At 41.3% G+C, this 16,577-nt stretch overlaps 1 protein-coding gene across 1 annotated transcript in view; it reads left to right on the top strand.

The window, feature by feature from the left end:
* The first annotated feature begins 9,566 nt into the window (after positions 1-9,566).
* Positions 9,567-16,577, top strand: part of LOC120936421 (kyphoscoliosis peptidase-like) — a 44,143-nt gene continuing 37,132 nt past the window's right edge. Inside the window, exon 1 of the mRNA XM_040348732.1 lies at positions 9,567-9,719. Coding sequence (XP_040204666.1) covers positions 9,623-9,719 — 97 coding nt within the window. The 5' untranslated portion in view covers positions 9,567-9,622. The remainder of the gene's footprint in view (positions 9,720-16,577) is intronic.

Here is a 16,577-nt window from a genome sequence, read left to right as displayed (position 1 = left end):
CCCTTGTATCATATATAATACCTGGATGAGTGAGTGAAAAACTTGTAAAGCGCAACACATGCGAACTGAATCGCCTCTGGGCGCTGTATCCATTTTCTGGGTAAGGAAACCTCTTGACCTCAGAAGAGATGGGTTTTAATCTTTCTCCTGAAGGCCAAGTGGTCTAACTCCAATCGGATGGTGGTTGGTAGCGCGTTCCACAGTCGAGGTCCCTGGACTGCAAATCTTCGATCTCCTTTGGACTTGTATCTGGCTTTGGGTATCTGGAGTAGGTTTTGATTGGTGGATCGCAGAATGCGATTGGGGTTATAGGGTTTTATTTTTTCGCATAGATATTGGGGGGCGTTGCCTTGAATACACTTATGCATTGGGCACAGTGCCTTGAAAGTGATTCTGTCTTTTACTGGCAACCAATGAAGGGATCTCAGTGAAGGTGAGATTGATTCCCATGGTTTTTTTCCGGTCACTAATCGAGCGGCCATATTTTGAACGACTTGCAGGCGAGTGATTTGGTATTTGGGGAGTCCTAGATAGAGGGCATTTGCGTAGTCAAGTCTGGAATTGATGATTGTTCCCACCACGACTGCAATGTCTTCTTTCGGGATAAAGGGGGTGAGTCTGCGTAGTAGGCGCAGCAGATGGTGCGATCCGCTGACTACTGACCCTATTCGTGCATCATTGTCATATAGGTGTCGAAAATGACTCTGAGGCCCCGTACACACGACCGAGGAACTCGACGTGCCAAACACATCGAGTTCCTCGTCGAGTTCAGTGTGGAAGCCGCCGAGGAACTCGGCGGGCCGACTTTTGCCATTGAACAACGAGGAAATAGAGAACATGTTCTCTATTTCCTCGCCGAGGTCCTCGTCGGCTTCCTCGGCCGAAAGTGTACACACGGCCGGGTTTCTCGGCAGAATTCAGCTCTGAACCGAGTTTCTGGCTGAATTCTGCCGAGAAACTCGGTCGTGTGTACGGGGCCTCAGACTTTTGACTTTGGTGCTAGGGGTGATAGTTTTACCCAGAATGGGCGGCGGAGTCCATTGAGGCGGGTTGATTTTTTCGGTTGGCGTGAAACAGGAGAAGTTCTGTTTTTGAACCGTTGAGTTTAAGATAACTGTTTGCCATCCAGTTATCTATTAGAGTGAGGCATTTCTCTAGTCCAAGAGAATGATCCTTTTTGTTGCAGATGCGGAAATACAGTTGTGTGTCATCTGCATAGGAGTGGTAAAGTAACTTCTGGTTACTGATGATTTCAAAGAGAGGGCGGAGATAGATATTGAACAGTACAGGCGACAAGGGGGATCCCTGAGGGACTCCGCATGATACCGTGCATTTTTCAGAAGTGAAAGACTTCACTATTTGTGATCGGTTTTCCAAGAAAGAGGAGAACCAAGCTAAATCACCTTCCGCGACTCTGGCTACTTCAACTAGTCTAGTCAGTAGTAGTCCATGGTCTACAGTGTCAAAGGCCGCGCTTAGGTCCAACAGTATCAGGAGACAAGATTCTCCTTTGTCTGCGGCCTCTTGAGCGTCATCCCATATTTTAAGCAGTATATTTTCTGTTCCGTGACCCGGACGGAAACCTGATTGAAACGGATCGAGTAATTTATGGGTGTCTAAATGCTGTTGCAGCTGTTGTACAACTTCTTTCTCCATTACCTTGGAGAAGACATTTAGGTCTGTTATGGTTGTTTGGATCTTTGGGGTTGAGGGTAGTTTTTTTTAGAATTGGTTTCATTGTACCTTGTTTCAGCAAGGTGGGCACCGTGCCCTCCTTGAATGATTGATTTATGAGCTGCGTGATAGCTGGCGCCAATATATCGGCACTTTCTTTCAGCAGTTTAGTGGGGATGATGTCATTGGGTGCTGTGCTGTTTCGCAGAGTACCGATGATGTTTTTAGTGGCCTCGATGGAAATGGGTTTTAGAGTGAATTTTGGTGATTGCAGCGGATTTATGTGGGTATTAGGTTTGTGATTTGGGGGGGGGGGTTTGTGATGGTTCTATTTTGCTGAATATTTTATTTCAATTTTATTAATGAAATAATCCGATAATTCGTTGCAAAATTCTTGTGAATCAGAATTGGGGGCCTCTAAACAAGCAGGATTCATAGTCTGAGTGACCAGCTTGAAGAGTTCACGGGGGTGGTTTAGGGCATTTGCGATGATGTTGGATAAATGATTTTTTTTGGCCATAAAGATTTCTTTGTGATATTTCTTGGTTATTTTCTTATAAATGGTGTGATTTTCCTCTGAAGAGCAGCTTCTGCTCTTCTACGCTCTTGCTTTAGCAACGTCAGCTGGTCATTAAACCAGCTGGAGTTGTTTTTCCGGATGCAAGTTTTGCGTTTTGGTGCTACTAAGTCAGCTGACTGTAGTAGCGCCTTGTTGATGGTGTAAAGTGTTTCTGTGGCTGTTTGTTTTGTTGAATTGTTTTTATTTTGTTCCCTAGTGTTGTTTTGAAGAGTTCCGAGTGGAGCTTCTTCTGAGATCTAGTCCAGTGAGTTGTTACTGGTTTTATCGTTTTTTTGGGCTGGTGTTTTTGGTAATTGTGAATTTAATGGCATGGTGATCAGTCCATGGTTGCGGCTCATTTTCCAGGATGTCAATTTCCAAATCTTGTTTGAAAATGAGATCGAGCGTATGACCAGAGGCATGAGTGGGGCCATGTATTAGTTGCTGCAGACCAGATGGTCGATGCAGGCGTCGGCGACGGGGTCCAGTGAGGAGTTGGCCCAGAGGTTGAAATCCCCAGGCACTAAAAGGTGTTTGATGTTTAGGGTATATGTGGGGATGAACTCCGTCAACGATGTGAGAAGATGCGTTTTTGGGCCTGGTGGTCTATAGCAAAGTAGAATATGGACCGTGTCTTGGAGATTTGTTTGCAACTGCAGAGTGAGGGTTTCCATGAATGGAAACGAGTTTTGAAGGACTGGTTTGGTGATCGAGAGGTGAATCTTGTGGATCACCGCCAGGCCCCTCCCTCTTTGCCCTACTCTGTTTTGCATTTGAATGCAATAATTTGCTGGCACCAATTCTGTTAGAATGGTGTTGCAGTCGGCTTTGAGCCAGCTTTCTGTGATGAAGAGGCAGTCTAAATCGTGTTGAAGGATGAAATCATAGATTTCTTGTCTGTGTTTTACTGCCGATCTTGTGTTGACCAAAGCGCATAATATGCGCTTGGGCTGGGGTACCTGCGTGTAATTTTTGACTGTCAATCGTTGATTGATTCTTAACAGTAGTTCACTCCTTAGAGCTTTTTTGGTGACAACTGGAAGTATAGAGGCAAATGGTTTTAGTTCCCAGATGGTTTCTGCAGAGTATTTTAGATAACCCATGGTCGCAGATACAACACAGGGAAATTAGTGTTGATTGGGGAGGTCTTTGATTGTGATGGGAGGAAGAATATCCAAGTGAGCCATCACTCGTTAAGTCTTCCCTCCCTGATTGGTCCAGAAGAAGGCGTGCTGTGCCAATCTGCAGCGACCGGGGAAAAAAAATCCTTCCTGACCCCTCACGGGCGATCGGTGAACCCTGGACCAATTGCTTAGTGGGGGGGGGGGGGCGTGGGGGGGATACGTACCCCTGTGAGGGGGTAGGAGTCAATTCACAGTTTTTTGGGCTGGGGGAGAGGAGTTAGGTACGTCCTAAGATTTCACACTTGCCAGGGTGTAGCATGATGGCCGCCGACCGGGCCTAGGCCCGAGCCTGTGGCTGTGTGGCTGAGTAAAGCCCTGTTGTATGCAGGGGAGGTTTTTGGGGCGCCGAGGGGGGGCGGTGGCGATCCTACTGGGGTAGAAGAAGGGGGTTTCGATGTTATTTAGTGGGGATGGCTGGTGCAAGAGCGGCGCGATGCTAGGCCGCGGCTGAGGCCGCAGACTTTCCTTGATGCGGTCGCCGCGATCGTGCCATGGGAATTGTGTTGGCCTGAGGATGGTGGGAACGGGGGTGGAGAGGTGGCCGGGGGGATGTAGTGAATGTGACTGGGGAGTGAAAGGGGGGATGTTGGGCCAGAGCCGCGGCTTATCCTGAAAAGGACGGCCGCACGCTTTCCCAAGAGGAGGAGGATAAGCCTGGGAAGAGGCCTTACCTTGTGGATGCTTCCAGGGGGGAAGAGGGGCCAAGGGGGGAGATAAGCTGACCTGGTCCGGCTGGAAACCCTGCCTGATCTGGTGCCAGAGCCGCACGTCCTACTCCTAGGAGCGCGCGCTGTAGGTACAGGCAAGCACCAGTTTTCGCCCTGGGAGGGAGAGTAGACTCAGAATGCAGTCTCTCCGTAACACAGCTCCTTCCGTTGATGGATGATCCTGCATGGTTCTGCCCTCCCCCTGTAAACTGGCCACAGTTTATCTTGGCTGCCGAGCCCTGACACCGGGGGTCAGTTTATGTGCCTCAGTCATCCATAGCTCTCCTCTGGCCTCATCTCCCCTCCCCCCCGCGTGTCAGCTCTGACCGGTCCCCGGCCCTCCCATTTTGCTGCTATCATAACTTAGTGTTTGTGCTACAATAACCTCTGTTATAATGAATTATTTACCCCAATGTATGTATTTTGTAAAAAATACGCTGCTATTTACCTTATTTTATAGCGGCACTCACATGACTGGCCGCCTCTCTCCACCTCTCCTCTCCTCCTCCTGGCTGACATAATTGGGGTATTCTCAGCCCCGCCCCCTTTGTTGATCGAGAGAGGAGAGAGGCAGCCGGTCAAGTGAACGACCAGCGGTGCTATAAAATAGATTATATAGCGGCATATTTTTTTACAAAACACATACACTGGGTCAAATCATCTATTATAACAGAGGGGATTGTAGCACAAACACTAAGTGGCTTAACAACCACTTTAACGTAGATCTAAACCAAATCAATGAAATCTCATAATCTTTAATGTGTTATTGTATTTTTCAAGGTTGTTTTTATCTTTTATTTTCACAACTGTTGAAAAGTTATTTCTGATGATCCTGCAATGAAGGTACTTGTCCACACACTTCCTGTGATGGGGTGACAACTGTCTCCCATGTGTACTCCTGTGTTGTCACCCTGTCACATTCTCATAGAGAGCTGTAATATTGTTTTCCAGTTTCCAGATCTCTGGTTTGACTGAATTAAGTACAAAGAACTTGTAAAACCTTTACCATTTACCTGTTTACTTCTATATTGTCAGGCAGCACAAATAACTGATGCAATAGGGATGATTTACCAAAGGAAAAGAGACTGGTACATTAGCAAAGTGAATGTTTACTGAGCTCAGTAAATAATATGATGCTTTGCTCACCTTATTTAACCAATCATGCCCTAGGAAAAGTGTTGTCTTTTTATTTCTCTTGCATATAAGTGGGTATTCCAGGTAAACACAGGATCACCTTATTTACTACCATATTGTTTTCTTATTTAGGTAATTCAACTCCATTGCATTTACCCATGAAAATGTTGTGATACATTTGTAATCATGTTTTGTTGGTGTACTTACTAAAAAAAAAATTTGCAATATTATGTATGTTAGTGCAGCCTTCTTCAACCAGGGTGCCTTGAGGTTTCTCCAGGGGTGCCTTGGCAATATGCCTAAAAATTGGCCAAAAATTGTGTACAAGCCGATGTGTGGATAAAGCAAAAATACGAAGGGAACTTAGACATCCGCACTCCAAAAACGTTCCTTTTATTAAAATAGATCACAAAATACTAATAGAATCAGATGTAGAACAAATGGTAAAAGGAGGAAAGAGGACAGTCTCAAAATTTTATGGATATCTAATAAATATTATGCCCTTAGATATAAGTAAATTAAGGGAAAATTGGAAGAGAGAGGTCCCGGGTTTGAAGAACTGGGAGGAAGTGTGGAAGTTTCCAATGCAGATACTGGTATCACTTCGAGATAATTTGATACAATATAAAATTATACACAGAAGTCACTATACACCATATAAGCTACATAAGATATCACCGACCAATCCTCAGAACTGCTGGAGATGTGCAGATACTCCAGGAGACTTCATGCACATATTTTGCAATTGCCCAAAAATAGTAGTGTTCTGGAGAGAGATTCTGAGAATGATTGCAAGAGTGACATCTGTAATCTTGGAGCAAGAAGCGGAGATCTGTCTCTTAGGATTGGTGGGGGGTAATATTGGTTCAAGGGAAAGGAGAACGCAGATAGGCCTGTTGCTGTTTTATGCCAGGAAAGTAATAGTACTAAACTGGAAAAAGCCATAGGCCCCTTCAGTAGTACAGTGGAAACATTTAATAAACAGCAACCTGACACTGTATAGAGAGACATATTGCAATAGAGGATACGGGGAGAAATATGAGAGAGTATGGGCAAATTGGATAGAGAAATCTATAACAGCGTCGAGGTAAGAGGGGGAAAGTGGGAGGTAAATCACACCAAAAAAAAGGGGAAAGAGGAATGTATGGTATTGGGTGGAAGGATATTGTATGAATGTTTCGAACAATTAGGGGAATGTTATTGTAATGTAATTGAAATGAAAATGAATGTAATGAAAATGTATGATTTTATGTTTTGTATGAAGAAAAAAAAGGAAGTTCTTTAATAAATTAATAAAGAGATTTATAAAAAAAAAAATAGATCACAAAATAAACATGCCACAGCAAAAATTGGAACAAAAAATAAAGCGTTTCGCACTGCAGCTTCAGTGCTTAGTCATAACTAGTACAAATGTGTGGATAAAGCTTGCCTTTTAGTTACACAAAGACATATGTTTTCATTGTCCCCCATTGCAACATTCTGGCTGCTGGTGTTCTAATATAATGCAACACTCCCATATTTTGCTCTGAACTTCCTGCCAGTGATTTTGGTTGTATACCTGCTGATCGGCTATGGCCAATCACAGCACAGAGATCTGTATGCTTGTAAACACTACACAGATTCGGGCTAGATTTAGCCCTGCTTTCAGTTACCATTTTTAAACCTGAAAGCAAGGAGAGACTTCAGCCAGATCTATAAGTAAAAGCAGCACACATACACTTCTTATGCCTTGTACACATGATCAAAATTTCCAATGGAAAAAGTCAGGCGGACTTTTTCCATCGGATTTTCCGATCGTATGTAGCCCCATCTGAGTTTTTTCATTGGATATTCCGAAGAATTCCGTCGGAGTTTAGATATAGAACTTGTTCTATTTTACTCCGATGGAATTCTGTCTGAATTCCGATGTGATTTGGCCAGGCAAAAGCCAGATTGTGTGTACGGGACATTAGGCACACAGTTAACCCCTTGATTGCCCTCCTGGTCACTCCAGTCACCCAGCCAGTGTCATTAGTACAGTGTACGGTATTATAACTGATCACTGTATTAGTCTGTGTCAGTAAACCAGTTAGTGTCTCTCCCAGTCAGTGTCAGTTAGCACCAGATTGTCTGCCACACTATTACAGTCACAATATAAGTCGCTGATCACCGCCATTATATATAGTGTCTGTACATTATAGTATAGTGTCTGTACTAATTAGTATCTGGATCATGATCAGAACTATACTAGTGTCCCCAATAATGTAGTGTCCCCAAACACACAGTTTGATTTTTACCAAAGGAATGTAGCAGAATATATTTTGGCCTAAATTTATAAAGATATTTGATTTTATTGCATGAGTTTTATAACAGAAAATATATATTTTTTTTTAAATTTTCAGTATTTTTTCATTTATATAATAGTAATAATAATAATAATAATAATAATAATAATAATAATAATAATAATAAAAATGAGTGGTGATCAAATACCACCAAAAGGAAGCTCTATTTGTGTGAAAAAAATATATAAATTTCATTTTGGTACAGTATTGCATGACCGCACAATTACCAGTTAAAGTGTAAGTAAACCCCCCTATCGTTTTCAACCAAGGAAGCTGCCATCTTTGCCTCTGTTTAATCTACAACTGCCATGATGCTGCACATGTGATGAGTAATGACACCAGCCATTGGATGGTTTGACAGTTTGGTTGAGAGCACAACCAACGGGAGCGTTACATTTCTGGCACGTGCCCCTTTCCAATTGGAGTTACAACTTTATTTTTGCTTTGAAATATCCCCACAGGCCAATGTCCAGCCCTCCCCCATGCAATTTGTTTGACAATCCTTGGTTTATTAGGCTATAAAATGACTATTACTGTTTTTTAACATTACATTAACATTGACTTCAATGGGGGTTTCAGCATGAAGTCATGTTCTGTAAACCTGTCTTAAACTGAACCCAGGTACGCTCATGTCAGCATGTTAGCTTCTCAAGCCCTTTGCGCACATTCATATCCCCACACAAGCCTTTAGCTCCTCTCCTGGAACCTCTCACAACCAGCCAATAATGGGAAAAAAACAATTCAGGATCTCCTGGAAACCTGAATCTGCATGCATCTAGAAAGAAGACCTGATCACCCTTTACAGAACTCTCATCAGTGTTGCCAACCTACCAGATTGAAATTTACTGGCGCGACACCCGAAATTTACTGGCGCAGCCACGTTTTTACTGGCATTTCACAAAAGTTACTAAATTAAATTTTTAGGTGCAAATTTCAGTATTTAGGCTACAAACACGTACGCTAGGCAAATAGCAATGTGATTTAAGGTAGATATTAAGGTAAAAAAAATATTTTTGTTATTTTCGATATAATAAGGGCAAATTATTTAGTCACATCACCCTCTGCCACCAACACCCCCTGCCTTCACCCCCCTCTGCGCTGCCACAATCTCCCCCTGCCTCCATCCCCCTCTGTGGTGCCACCGACAACCCCTGTCTCCATCCCCCACCCTCTGCGGTGCCACCAACACCCCCTACCTCCAATCTCCCCCTGCCTCCATCCCCCCGGTTCCACCGCAGCCACCATCACCCCCTGCCTCCAATCTCCATGCGCAGTTCCAAGCCAAACCGATCTTGGCTATTTTTACTGGCACATTCCCGCAACCACGGACATTTACTAACTGGGGGAAAAAGTGCCCGTTTTTACGAACTGTCCGTAAAAATACGGACGGTTGGCAACACTGACTCTCGTCAGTAAGCATAGACATCAGCACATTTATTTACCACATTTTAAGCATGGTACAAAAATGGGTATATTTCTACAGGTTATGTTCAGTAAAAGTGTACAGTACTTTCCTGTTATGCCTAAATATGAGTTCAGACAGATGAATCACCTAAAAATACATTTAATAATGCATCCATAATGTAATTAAATTACATAGATTTCTGCCTGGTAAATGTCATCAAGTGACTTTTGCACGGATGTCACTCCTGCTCTGCATCTATTGTAAAGTATGTACATGAATGTCCTTTTGCTCAAGTCAGGACAATGGATATTAAACAATATAGAATCATTCAACATAGTAAAAGTTCAGATCTTATTTCATTTGTATTAATAAAAAAAATGATTTATTTTTATCTTGTTATAAGATAATTACACACTACAAAGAGGAGTTTGGTCTACGAATTTATCAGTGAAACCAAAGGTCAAATGAGCACACCCAAGCTGACGACTAAAAAGGGCTGTGTTGACTTTGCGTCATATGTATTTCATATCTATAAAGTTTAACTCACAAAGAAGTTTAAAGTTCGTGCTGTAAATAACATGAGTTAGAAACCAGGAAACAGAGTGTAGACAATTACATGCTGGCTGACATGCACTATGGCACTGCACCATCGTCTCTCTTCATGGCAGAAGATATTACTGGGAATCCTGTGCTTTCCATTGCTGCCCATCTACCTGTGTGTGTATTGCCTATGTGAGTACCTGTCTACATACTGGTTTGTTGTATGTTGTCTAACGCAACCTGTGTTACTTCTGTAGAACCCCTCTACATACTGTATATTTCTTCTTCATTTAGGCTCGGTTCACACCTATGCGTTATTTAATGCTTTTTGCAGAAATGCACTACAGTTCATTAAACATGGTTTCCTATGGGACCACTTCACATCTAAGCTTTTTTCAGCTGCTACGTTTTTGGAAAAGGTCAGAGACTTTTTTAAAAGCAAAACTGTACATTTTTGGTTTAATAGGCTTCAAAGGAGAAGCATGCGTTTTTTTGCCACAATTTTGCTGCGATTTTACTGCGATTTTGTTGTGTTTTGCATTTTTTTTATCAATCCAGCAACAAATTGGCCAAAAAAAGCATGAAAAAATGCACAACTCATCAAAAATGCGTGTGAAAAAAACGCAAAAAGCACTGCAGAAACAGATAAAAACAAACTGCATTGGTATGAACCAAGTCATTTTTGAACTGCACTCCAACTGCAATGACAGCCTAAAATCCTATGGGCATAGTTCACATCATTGCAGTGCCGTTCAAACGCAGTTAAAAACAAAAGGTGGAGCATGTTGCATTTTTTTTTTGCAAGTGCAGGGAACACACTACAAACGTGCTTCAAATGCACCACACTGCGCCCCTTTAAGACAAGAAAGCCAAGCCCAGAAGTGTAAAGGGAATTGCACTGTAAACGCAGCACAAAATGCATTTAAACATGAAGTCAAAAACGCGCAGTTATGTGCAGTTTCTGGTGTGAATGGGCCCTTGTACATACTGGTATGTCAGCTATTTAGTTATATTGATCTTGTCATTGGCGGTCAAAGTTAAGAGTTTTATTTAGATAATGGAAGCAGGAGAAACAAAAAGTAAAACCCATTACTGGAATATACAATAGAGAGATTATGTAATTTATTAATTTTATTACAGGTATTTTTATAGCGCGAACAATATATGTAGCACTTTAATGCTCTATTATATTGTACATTCACATCAGTACCTGCCCTCAAGAAGCTTACCATCTAATTTGTGTATGTGTACGTTTGATTTTGAGACCTTCGATTTTAAAGGGGTTGTAAAGGTTTGTTTTTTATTTTCTAAATAGGATCCTTTAAGCTAGTGCATTGTTGGTTTACTTACCTTTTCCTTTGATTTCCCTTCTTAATGTTTTTTCTCTGTGTCTGAATTTCTCACTTCCTATAAACTTGCCTCTATCATCCGAGCTGTTCTGGCCAGGGGTTAGTCAGCCTGAACAGCTTACTGAGGAGAAACAGGAAGTGAGAAATTCAGACAAAGAAAACAAAGAAAAAAAAACATTTAGAAGGGAAATGGAAGGAAAATGTAAGTGAACCAACAATTCACTAGCTTAAGGAACCTATTTAGAAAATAAAAAACGAACCTTTACAACCCCTTTAAGGTATCAAAATCAAATGCATACATACACATATTAGGACAAATTTAATTAACCTACCAGCATGTCTTTGGAGTGTAGGAGGATACTGGAATTCCCAGAGGAAACCCATGCAAGCACAATGAGAACATGTAAACTCAGTGCAGGTAGTGCTGTTTTTGGGATTCAAACCAACAACTATAAATATATATTGTATTCTCCATCAAGCCAAAGAACAATGTTAAAAGTGCACCAATCCATATTAACCAGTCAGCATTGTCTTTGATTATTGCGATTGCTCGTAGATGACTAATAGTGAAATCTAATTTGTTTCCATGGATTAGGATTACTGCCCCTTGTACAATATCACTGCCCTTTGCAATGGCCTTTTTGTTAGCCAGTATGTTATCTACATATAGGGCCAGATTCACAAAAGGGATACGACGGCGTTTCTCCTGATACGCCGTTGTATCCCTGTTTCTATCTATGCGACTGATTCATAGAATCAGTTACGCATAGATATCCCTAAGATCCGACAGGTGTAATAGTTTTACACAGTTGGATCTTAGGATGCAGTACCGCGGCCGCCGCTGGGGGGAGTTTGCGTCGTAAACCAGCGTTGGGTATGCAAATTAGGAGTTACGGCGATCCACAAAGCTTTTTCCCGTCGTTACGTCGTCGCGAGTGTTAGAGTTCCGTCGCAAAGAAAGGGCACCTTTAACATGGTGTAAAAGTACTCCACCATGTTAAAGTATGCCTGTCTTTCCCGCGTCGCTTTTGAATTTTTTTTAAATCTTTTATTTTTCCCGGCGTAAATCTTTTTTCACGTCCCGATTCACAAAACGTCGGCGCGTCGTAATTTTGCGCAAAGCACGTCGGGAAATTTGCGACGGGAGCATGCACAGTACGTCCGGCGCGGGAGTGCGCCTAATTTAAATGGTACTCGCCCCATTCTATTTGGCCCGCCTTGCGCCGGACGCATTTACGATACACCGCCGCAAGTTTCCAGGTAAGTGCTTTGTGGATCGAGCACTAAACCTGAAAACTTACAGCGGTGTAACTTAAATGGCTTACGTTTCCCCGGCGCAATTGTACGTGAATCTGGCCCATAGATTCTATGCTTTAAGAAAAGTACATCAACAGTGAAATTACAGTGTTATTCTCCCAAGAAGAGAAATTGAATTTGGTATTTCCCATTAAATGTACGCTGTGCACAGAAACACAACATATTCTGCAACCAGTGGGAATAAAACACATTATGGAAAAATCCAGTAAAATGCAATTGCCATATCAGAATATGTGATTAGAAATGTAGAAAATTGAATGTTTGAGTATGAGCACCCATTTTAAATTATTATTACAAACACTTATCTAAACCACTTCAGCACCCACATCTACCCCTCATAGACCATTGCAGTTTCTTTAATTTCAGTGATAGGCTCATTGATTAGGCCAGTGGCGGACCATCTATAAGGACCACCTCTCCCCTAATCCATGCGCCCTGCCCCTAATTCACATGCAGGGCGCTGGACGCATGGGTTCCATTTTTTTTTTTCAGAAGCACAGGCAGAGGCTTTAATTGGCTTCAAAAAAGGGTGGGTTGGGGCCGCAGAGGAGGAGGAGACGTAGGGGAAGCCAACGTAAAAGTTGAGGAAGAGGAGGTTTCTTTGCCACCGCTCCCCCCTAAAAATGGAGCACCAGCTGCCACTGGATTAGGCAGAAACTTTGTGAAAAATTCTGATTTGAGCTATGACTAAGCACTAGACCTCAGTGTGAAACGCGTCAGCTATTTATATCCCACTGCTTGCTGTGCTTTGTTGTGCTTTTATCCTTTTTCACCAATAAAGGCTACCTTCTTAGTTTATTTTTGGTGTGCGGCTGTCCATATACTTTTTCTCCCAATTTTTGCCTCGTGCATTGCCTGTACCTACGGTTTCTGAGAGGACATTGATTGCTTATTGCACTCACCTGGAGCGACAGTCTTCTTTCTTCTATTTGAAAAATTCTGATACCAAGGTAATACGTACATATAGAAGGCAAATGAGGCAAAAAAATAGCAAAAAAAATGAAATAGCCAAAGGAAATAGGAAAGCATGGTATTAATTAAAGATAGGATTACCTAAGGGTGCATAAAATGTCAAATAAATATTATTTTTCACTTATGAGGTTACTAGAGCTAACGTGTAGATCAAAGAATTTATTAAACTACATTGGACCAATATTGTTACAATGTACAATATTTATCAATAAAATCTGCAACCAACTACACAGTTGTTACACCCTATCCTCCTGCAACACAGAGGATTCCAGATGATTAATCCCTAATTATGTACGATGCCTCTAGAATACATTTTTTGAGGGTACCTTCCACGCCCAATATTCAAAAAGCGTTTGTTTTTTGCATGCCCAACATTTTTACATGCTTACCCTTACATATTTTTGTTAAAGTGGAGGTTCACCCAAAAAATCTATTTTTAACAGTAGATTGGGCCTAATTACGGGAAGCAGAATCGGGTGTTTTGATTAAAATCAATGCAGTACTTACCTTTTTTGAGATAGATGTTCTCCCGCCACTTCCGGGTATGGATTGCAGGACTGGGCGTTCCTATTTGACTGACAGCCTTCCGACCGTCGCATACAGCGCGTCACCAGTTTCCGAAAGTAGCCGAACGTCGGTGCGCAGGTGCCGTATAGCACCGCACCGACGTTCGGCAACTCGTGACGTGCTGTATGCGACCGTCGGAAGGCTGTCAATCAAATAGGAACGCCCAGTCCCGAAGACCATACCTGGAAGCGGCGGGAGAACATCTATCTCAAAAAAGGTAAGTACTGCATTGATTTTAATCAAAACACCCGATTCTGCTTCCCGTAATTAGGCCCAATCTACTGTTAAATTTTTTTTTTCGGGTGAACTCCCGCTTTAATGTAATACATTTTGAGATTTGTAGAATATCCACTAGATGGAGCTTTTAGAGGCTCAATATCTTTCTCCAACAATTATTGAAAACAATACATTGTCTTCAATAAGACACCTGGCCACTAATGATAGATTAACTAAAGGAAGTGAATGCCCTTAGCCCTTACTAAACTTGTCCACGTTAATCATTTAGCCATGTGCAAAGGTAATGACTATTTTAATGTCCATGATTGAGTATTTTTCTTTATTAGTGAATCAACCCCATAGACTTTTAAAAAGATCTCCACTCACTTCCTGTCATGTCTTTGGGACAGGAAGCAAAGGTAGATCTTCCTATAGGTGCACATAGACACACATAAATCCTAATAGGGTATTTTTTCCTTACTTTCCCTATAACAAAAAAGAAAGAAGATTGAATGTTTACTTCTACCTGATTGTAAATGCAAAAACCTTTTTTTTTAACAAAAATAACAAACAGGTTATATATTTTCTAAACCTCCTCTTCCTCAACTGCCCAACTGCAAAGTAAAATGTTACGTTTCCAGGAGTTGGGCTTTATGGTAAACCACTGCAGCTTGTTACTGCAGCAAACACTGATTTCCAAAGGGTTAAGGAGCAGCATGATGCTGATATAAAGGCATGAAATATCAAAAGCAATATTGATTATAGGATTTTATAAGGAAATACTGCCCAGATGTTACCCTTGGAAAAAATTAGTTGGCTGTCTTCAATGAGCATACTGTACAAGCTATAACAGTCTTCTATGGCGACATTCTTATTGACTTCTACTTTGACAGGTACTATTGTTACAGATTGTACATTCCTTAACACCAAATCACTGTAAATCCCTATCTGTCACATCAGAGTGTGTTGTACCGTTCAGCTGTGTTTGCACTTATAAAGTAACTAAATATAACTCTTGGAAGATTGGGAGTAATTTATAACTAGCGGTAAGCTTCACAGGCCATAAATTGGCTGTGATCACCCTCCCAGAACTACATCCCCACCCTGAGACGTTTACTCTGCTCTGTAAATAAATTAGGATTGTTGAATGTACAAATGTTTTTAAAAAGTAGACAAGAAATGTTGAAATTTCCCCCGAATTTTACATTCTACCTAAAAAAAAAAAAAAAAAAGCTTCAAAAATCACATAAAGATCGTGAAATTCTATCTCCAAACAAGACAAAATGCATCAGTACATTTCAGCTTATTTTTGTTGGCATTTCATTGTTTCAATGTGAATCCCTTTATTTGAGTTTAACACTCCAGCAATTTTGTTCTTATGCTACTGTACTGTTTATCAATAATTCATTGAGGTGAGTCTACCTTTGTTTTAAATCAAATAGTATGCAATGGCAAGTATAGTCTGGCACAGTGTTGCATATAGTCCTTTGTGGCTATACTGCAGTGGGGCAAAATCGGATGATCCCACAACATAAGTGAGCAGCTACAGTATTCTAATGCTTCATTAGAAACTGAATGTTCGAAATCTTATAAAAGCTGCTGTTTCTGTCTTCTGTTAAGAGAAATTGTGAAACATTTCTCATCACATTTCCACCTTGGTTACTGAACAACAGTTGCGGGGAACAGGGCTACCCAGGAAAAGTATAGGGCTTCATATCAGTGAGACTCCCCTATTTCATTAGAATTTTGCCCAATTGGCAAAACTCTTCATTGGCACTGTGGCTGCAGGGGGCTTTCATAGAAGAGCTATGGATCAATATTGGCATGATTTTTTTTTATCATTCATTTACCATTGCCTTGCCTTACCATTCAGTGTAAAATAGAACATTTGTGTGCACATATATATATATATATATATATATATACCGTATATATGAAATGCATTATAAATACTTTTTTTTTTCTTTTTTAATGAATGATCAAATACCTTCTGTTCTGAGCTGCATATGGATCTTAGAGAGCTGGGGAAGGAGAGACACCAGCACACTGATCTTCCTAGTGAATGGCTGTACAGGGGGTTGTGTCAGCAGAAGCTTGATTAATGGATGAGAGCAGGCTCAGTTCACAGCACAGCTAGAAAACTGACCACACTGTGGTCAGTTTTTAATAGGAAAGCAGAGGGACTAGCAGGGGCACCAGTTATTTCACACAATGCAAAGAGAAGAGGATACTTTTTAATACAAGTACATGGTTCAGTAGGCACATATCAGGAATATAAAATGTTTGGTTTACATATTCTTTCGAAATGAAAGTCAGAGAAGTTTACATGTCTAGTATAGGGCTGTGTTATCTGCCTCATGCATGAAACTGTTCATTACGTTCAAATGGAAATGAGAGATGCTTTGCTTTAAAGTAAGGGTTATCTTATCTCCTAGAGCAGCTGAGAAATCAGGCCCCCTATAACTTCACAAACCAAGATCTATTATACTTTGGCCTATTGGTGTCGTTGGCTTTCAACAAATGCTCTGCAAACTTAACTCCCGATAGCTGGTCTGGATTTTACTGTGTAGTATTCCAAAGTGCTACTAAACATACCTGGCACATTTTTCTCTCCATATTTAAAGCAGGA

Source organism: Rana temporaria, chromosome 4, assembly GCF_905171775.1.
Source record: "Rana temporaria chromosome 4, aRanTem1.1, whole genome shotgun sequence".
In the NCBI taxonomy this organism is placed as follows: Eukaryota; Metazoa; Chordata; class Amphibia; order Anura; family Ranidae; genus Rana; species Rana temporaria.
This window is presented reverse-complemented; position numbering and strand designations above follow the sequence as displayed.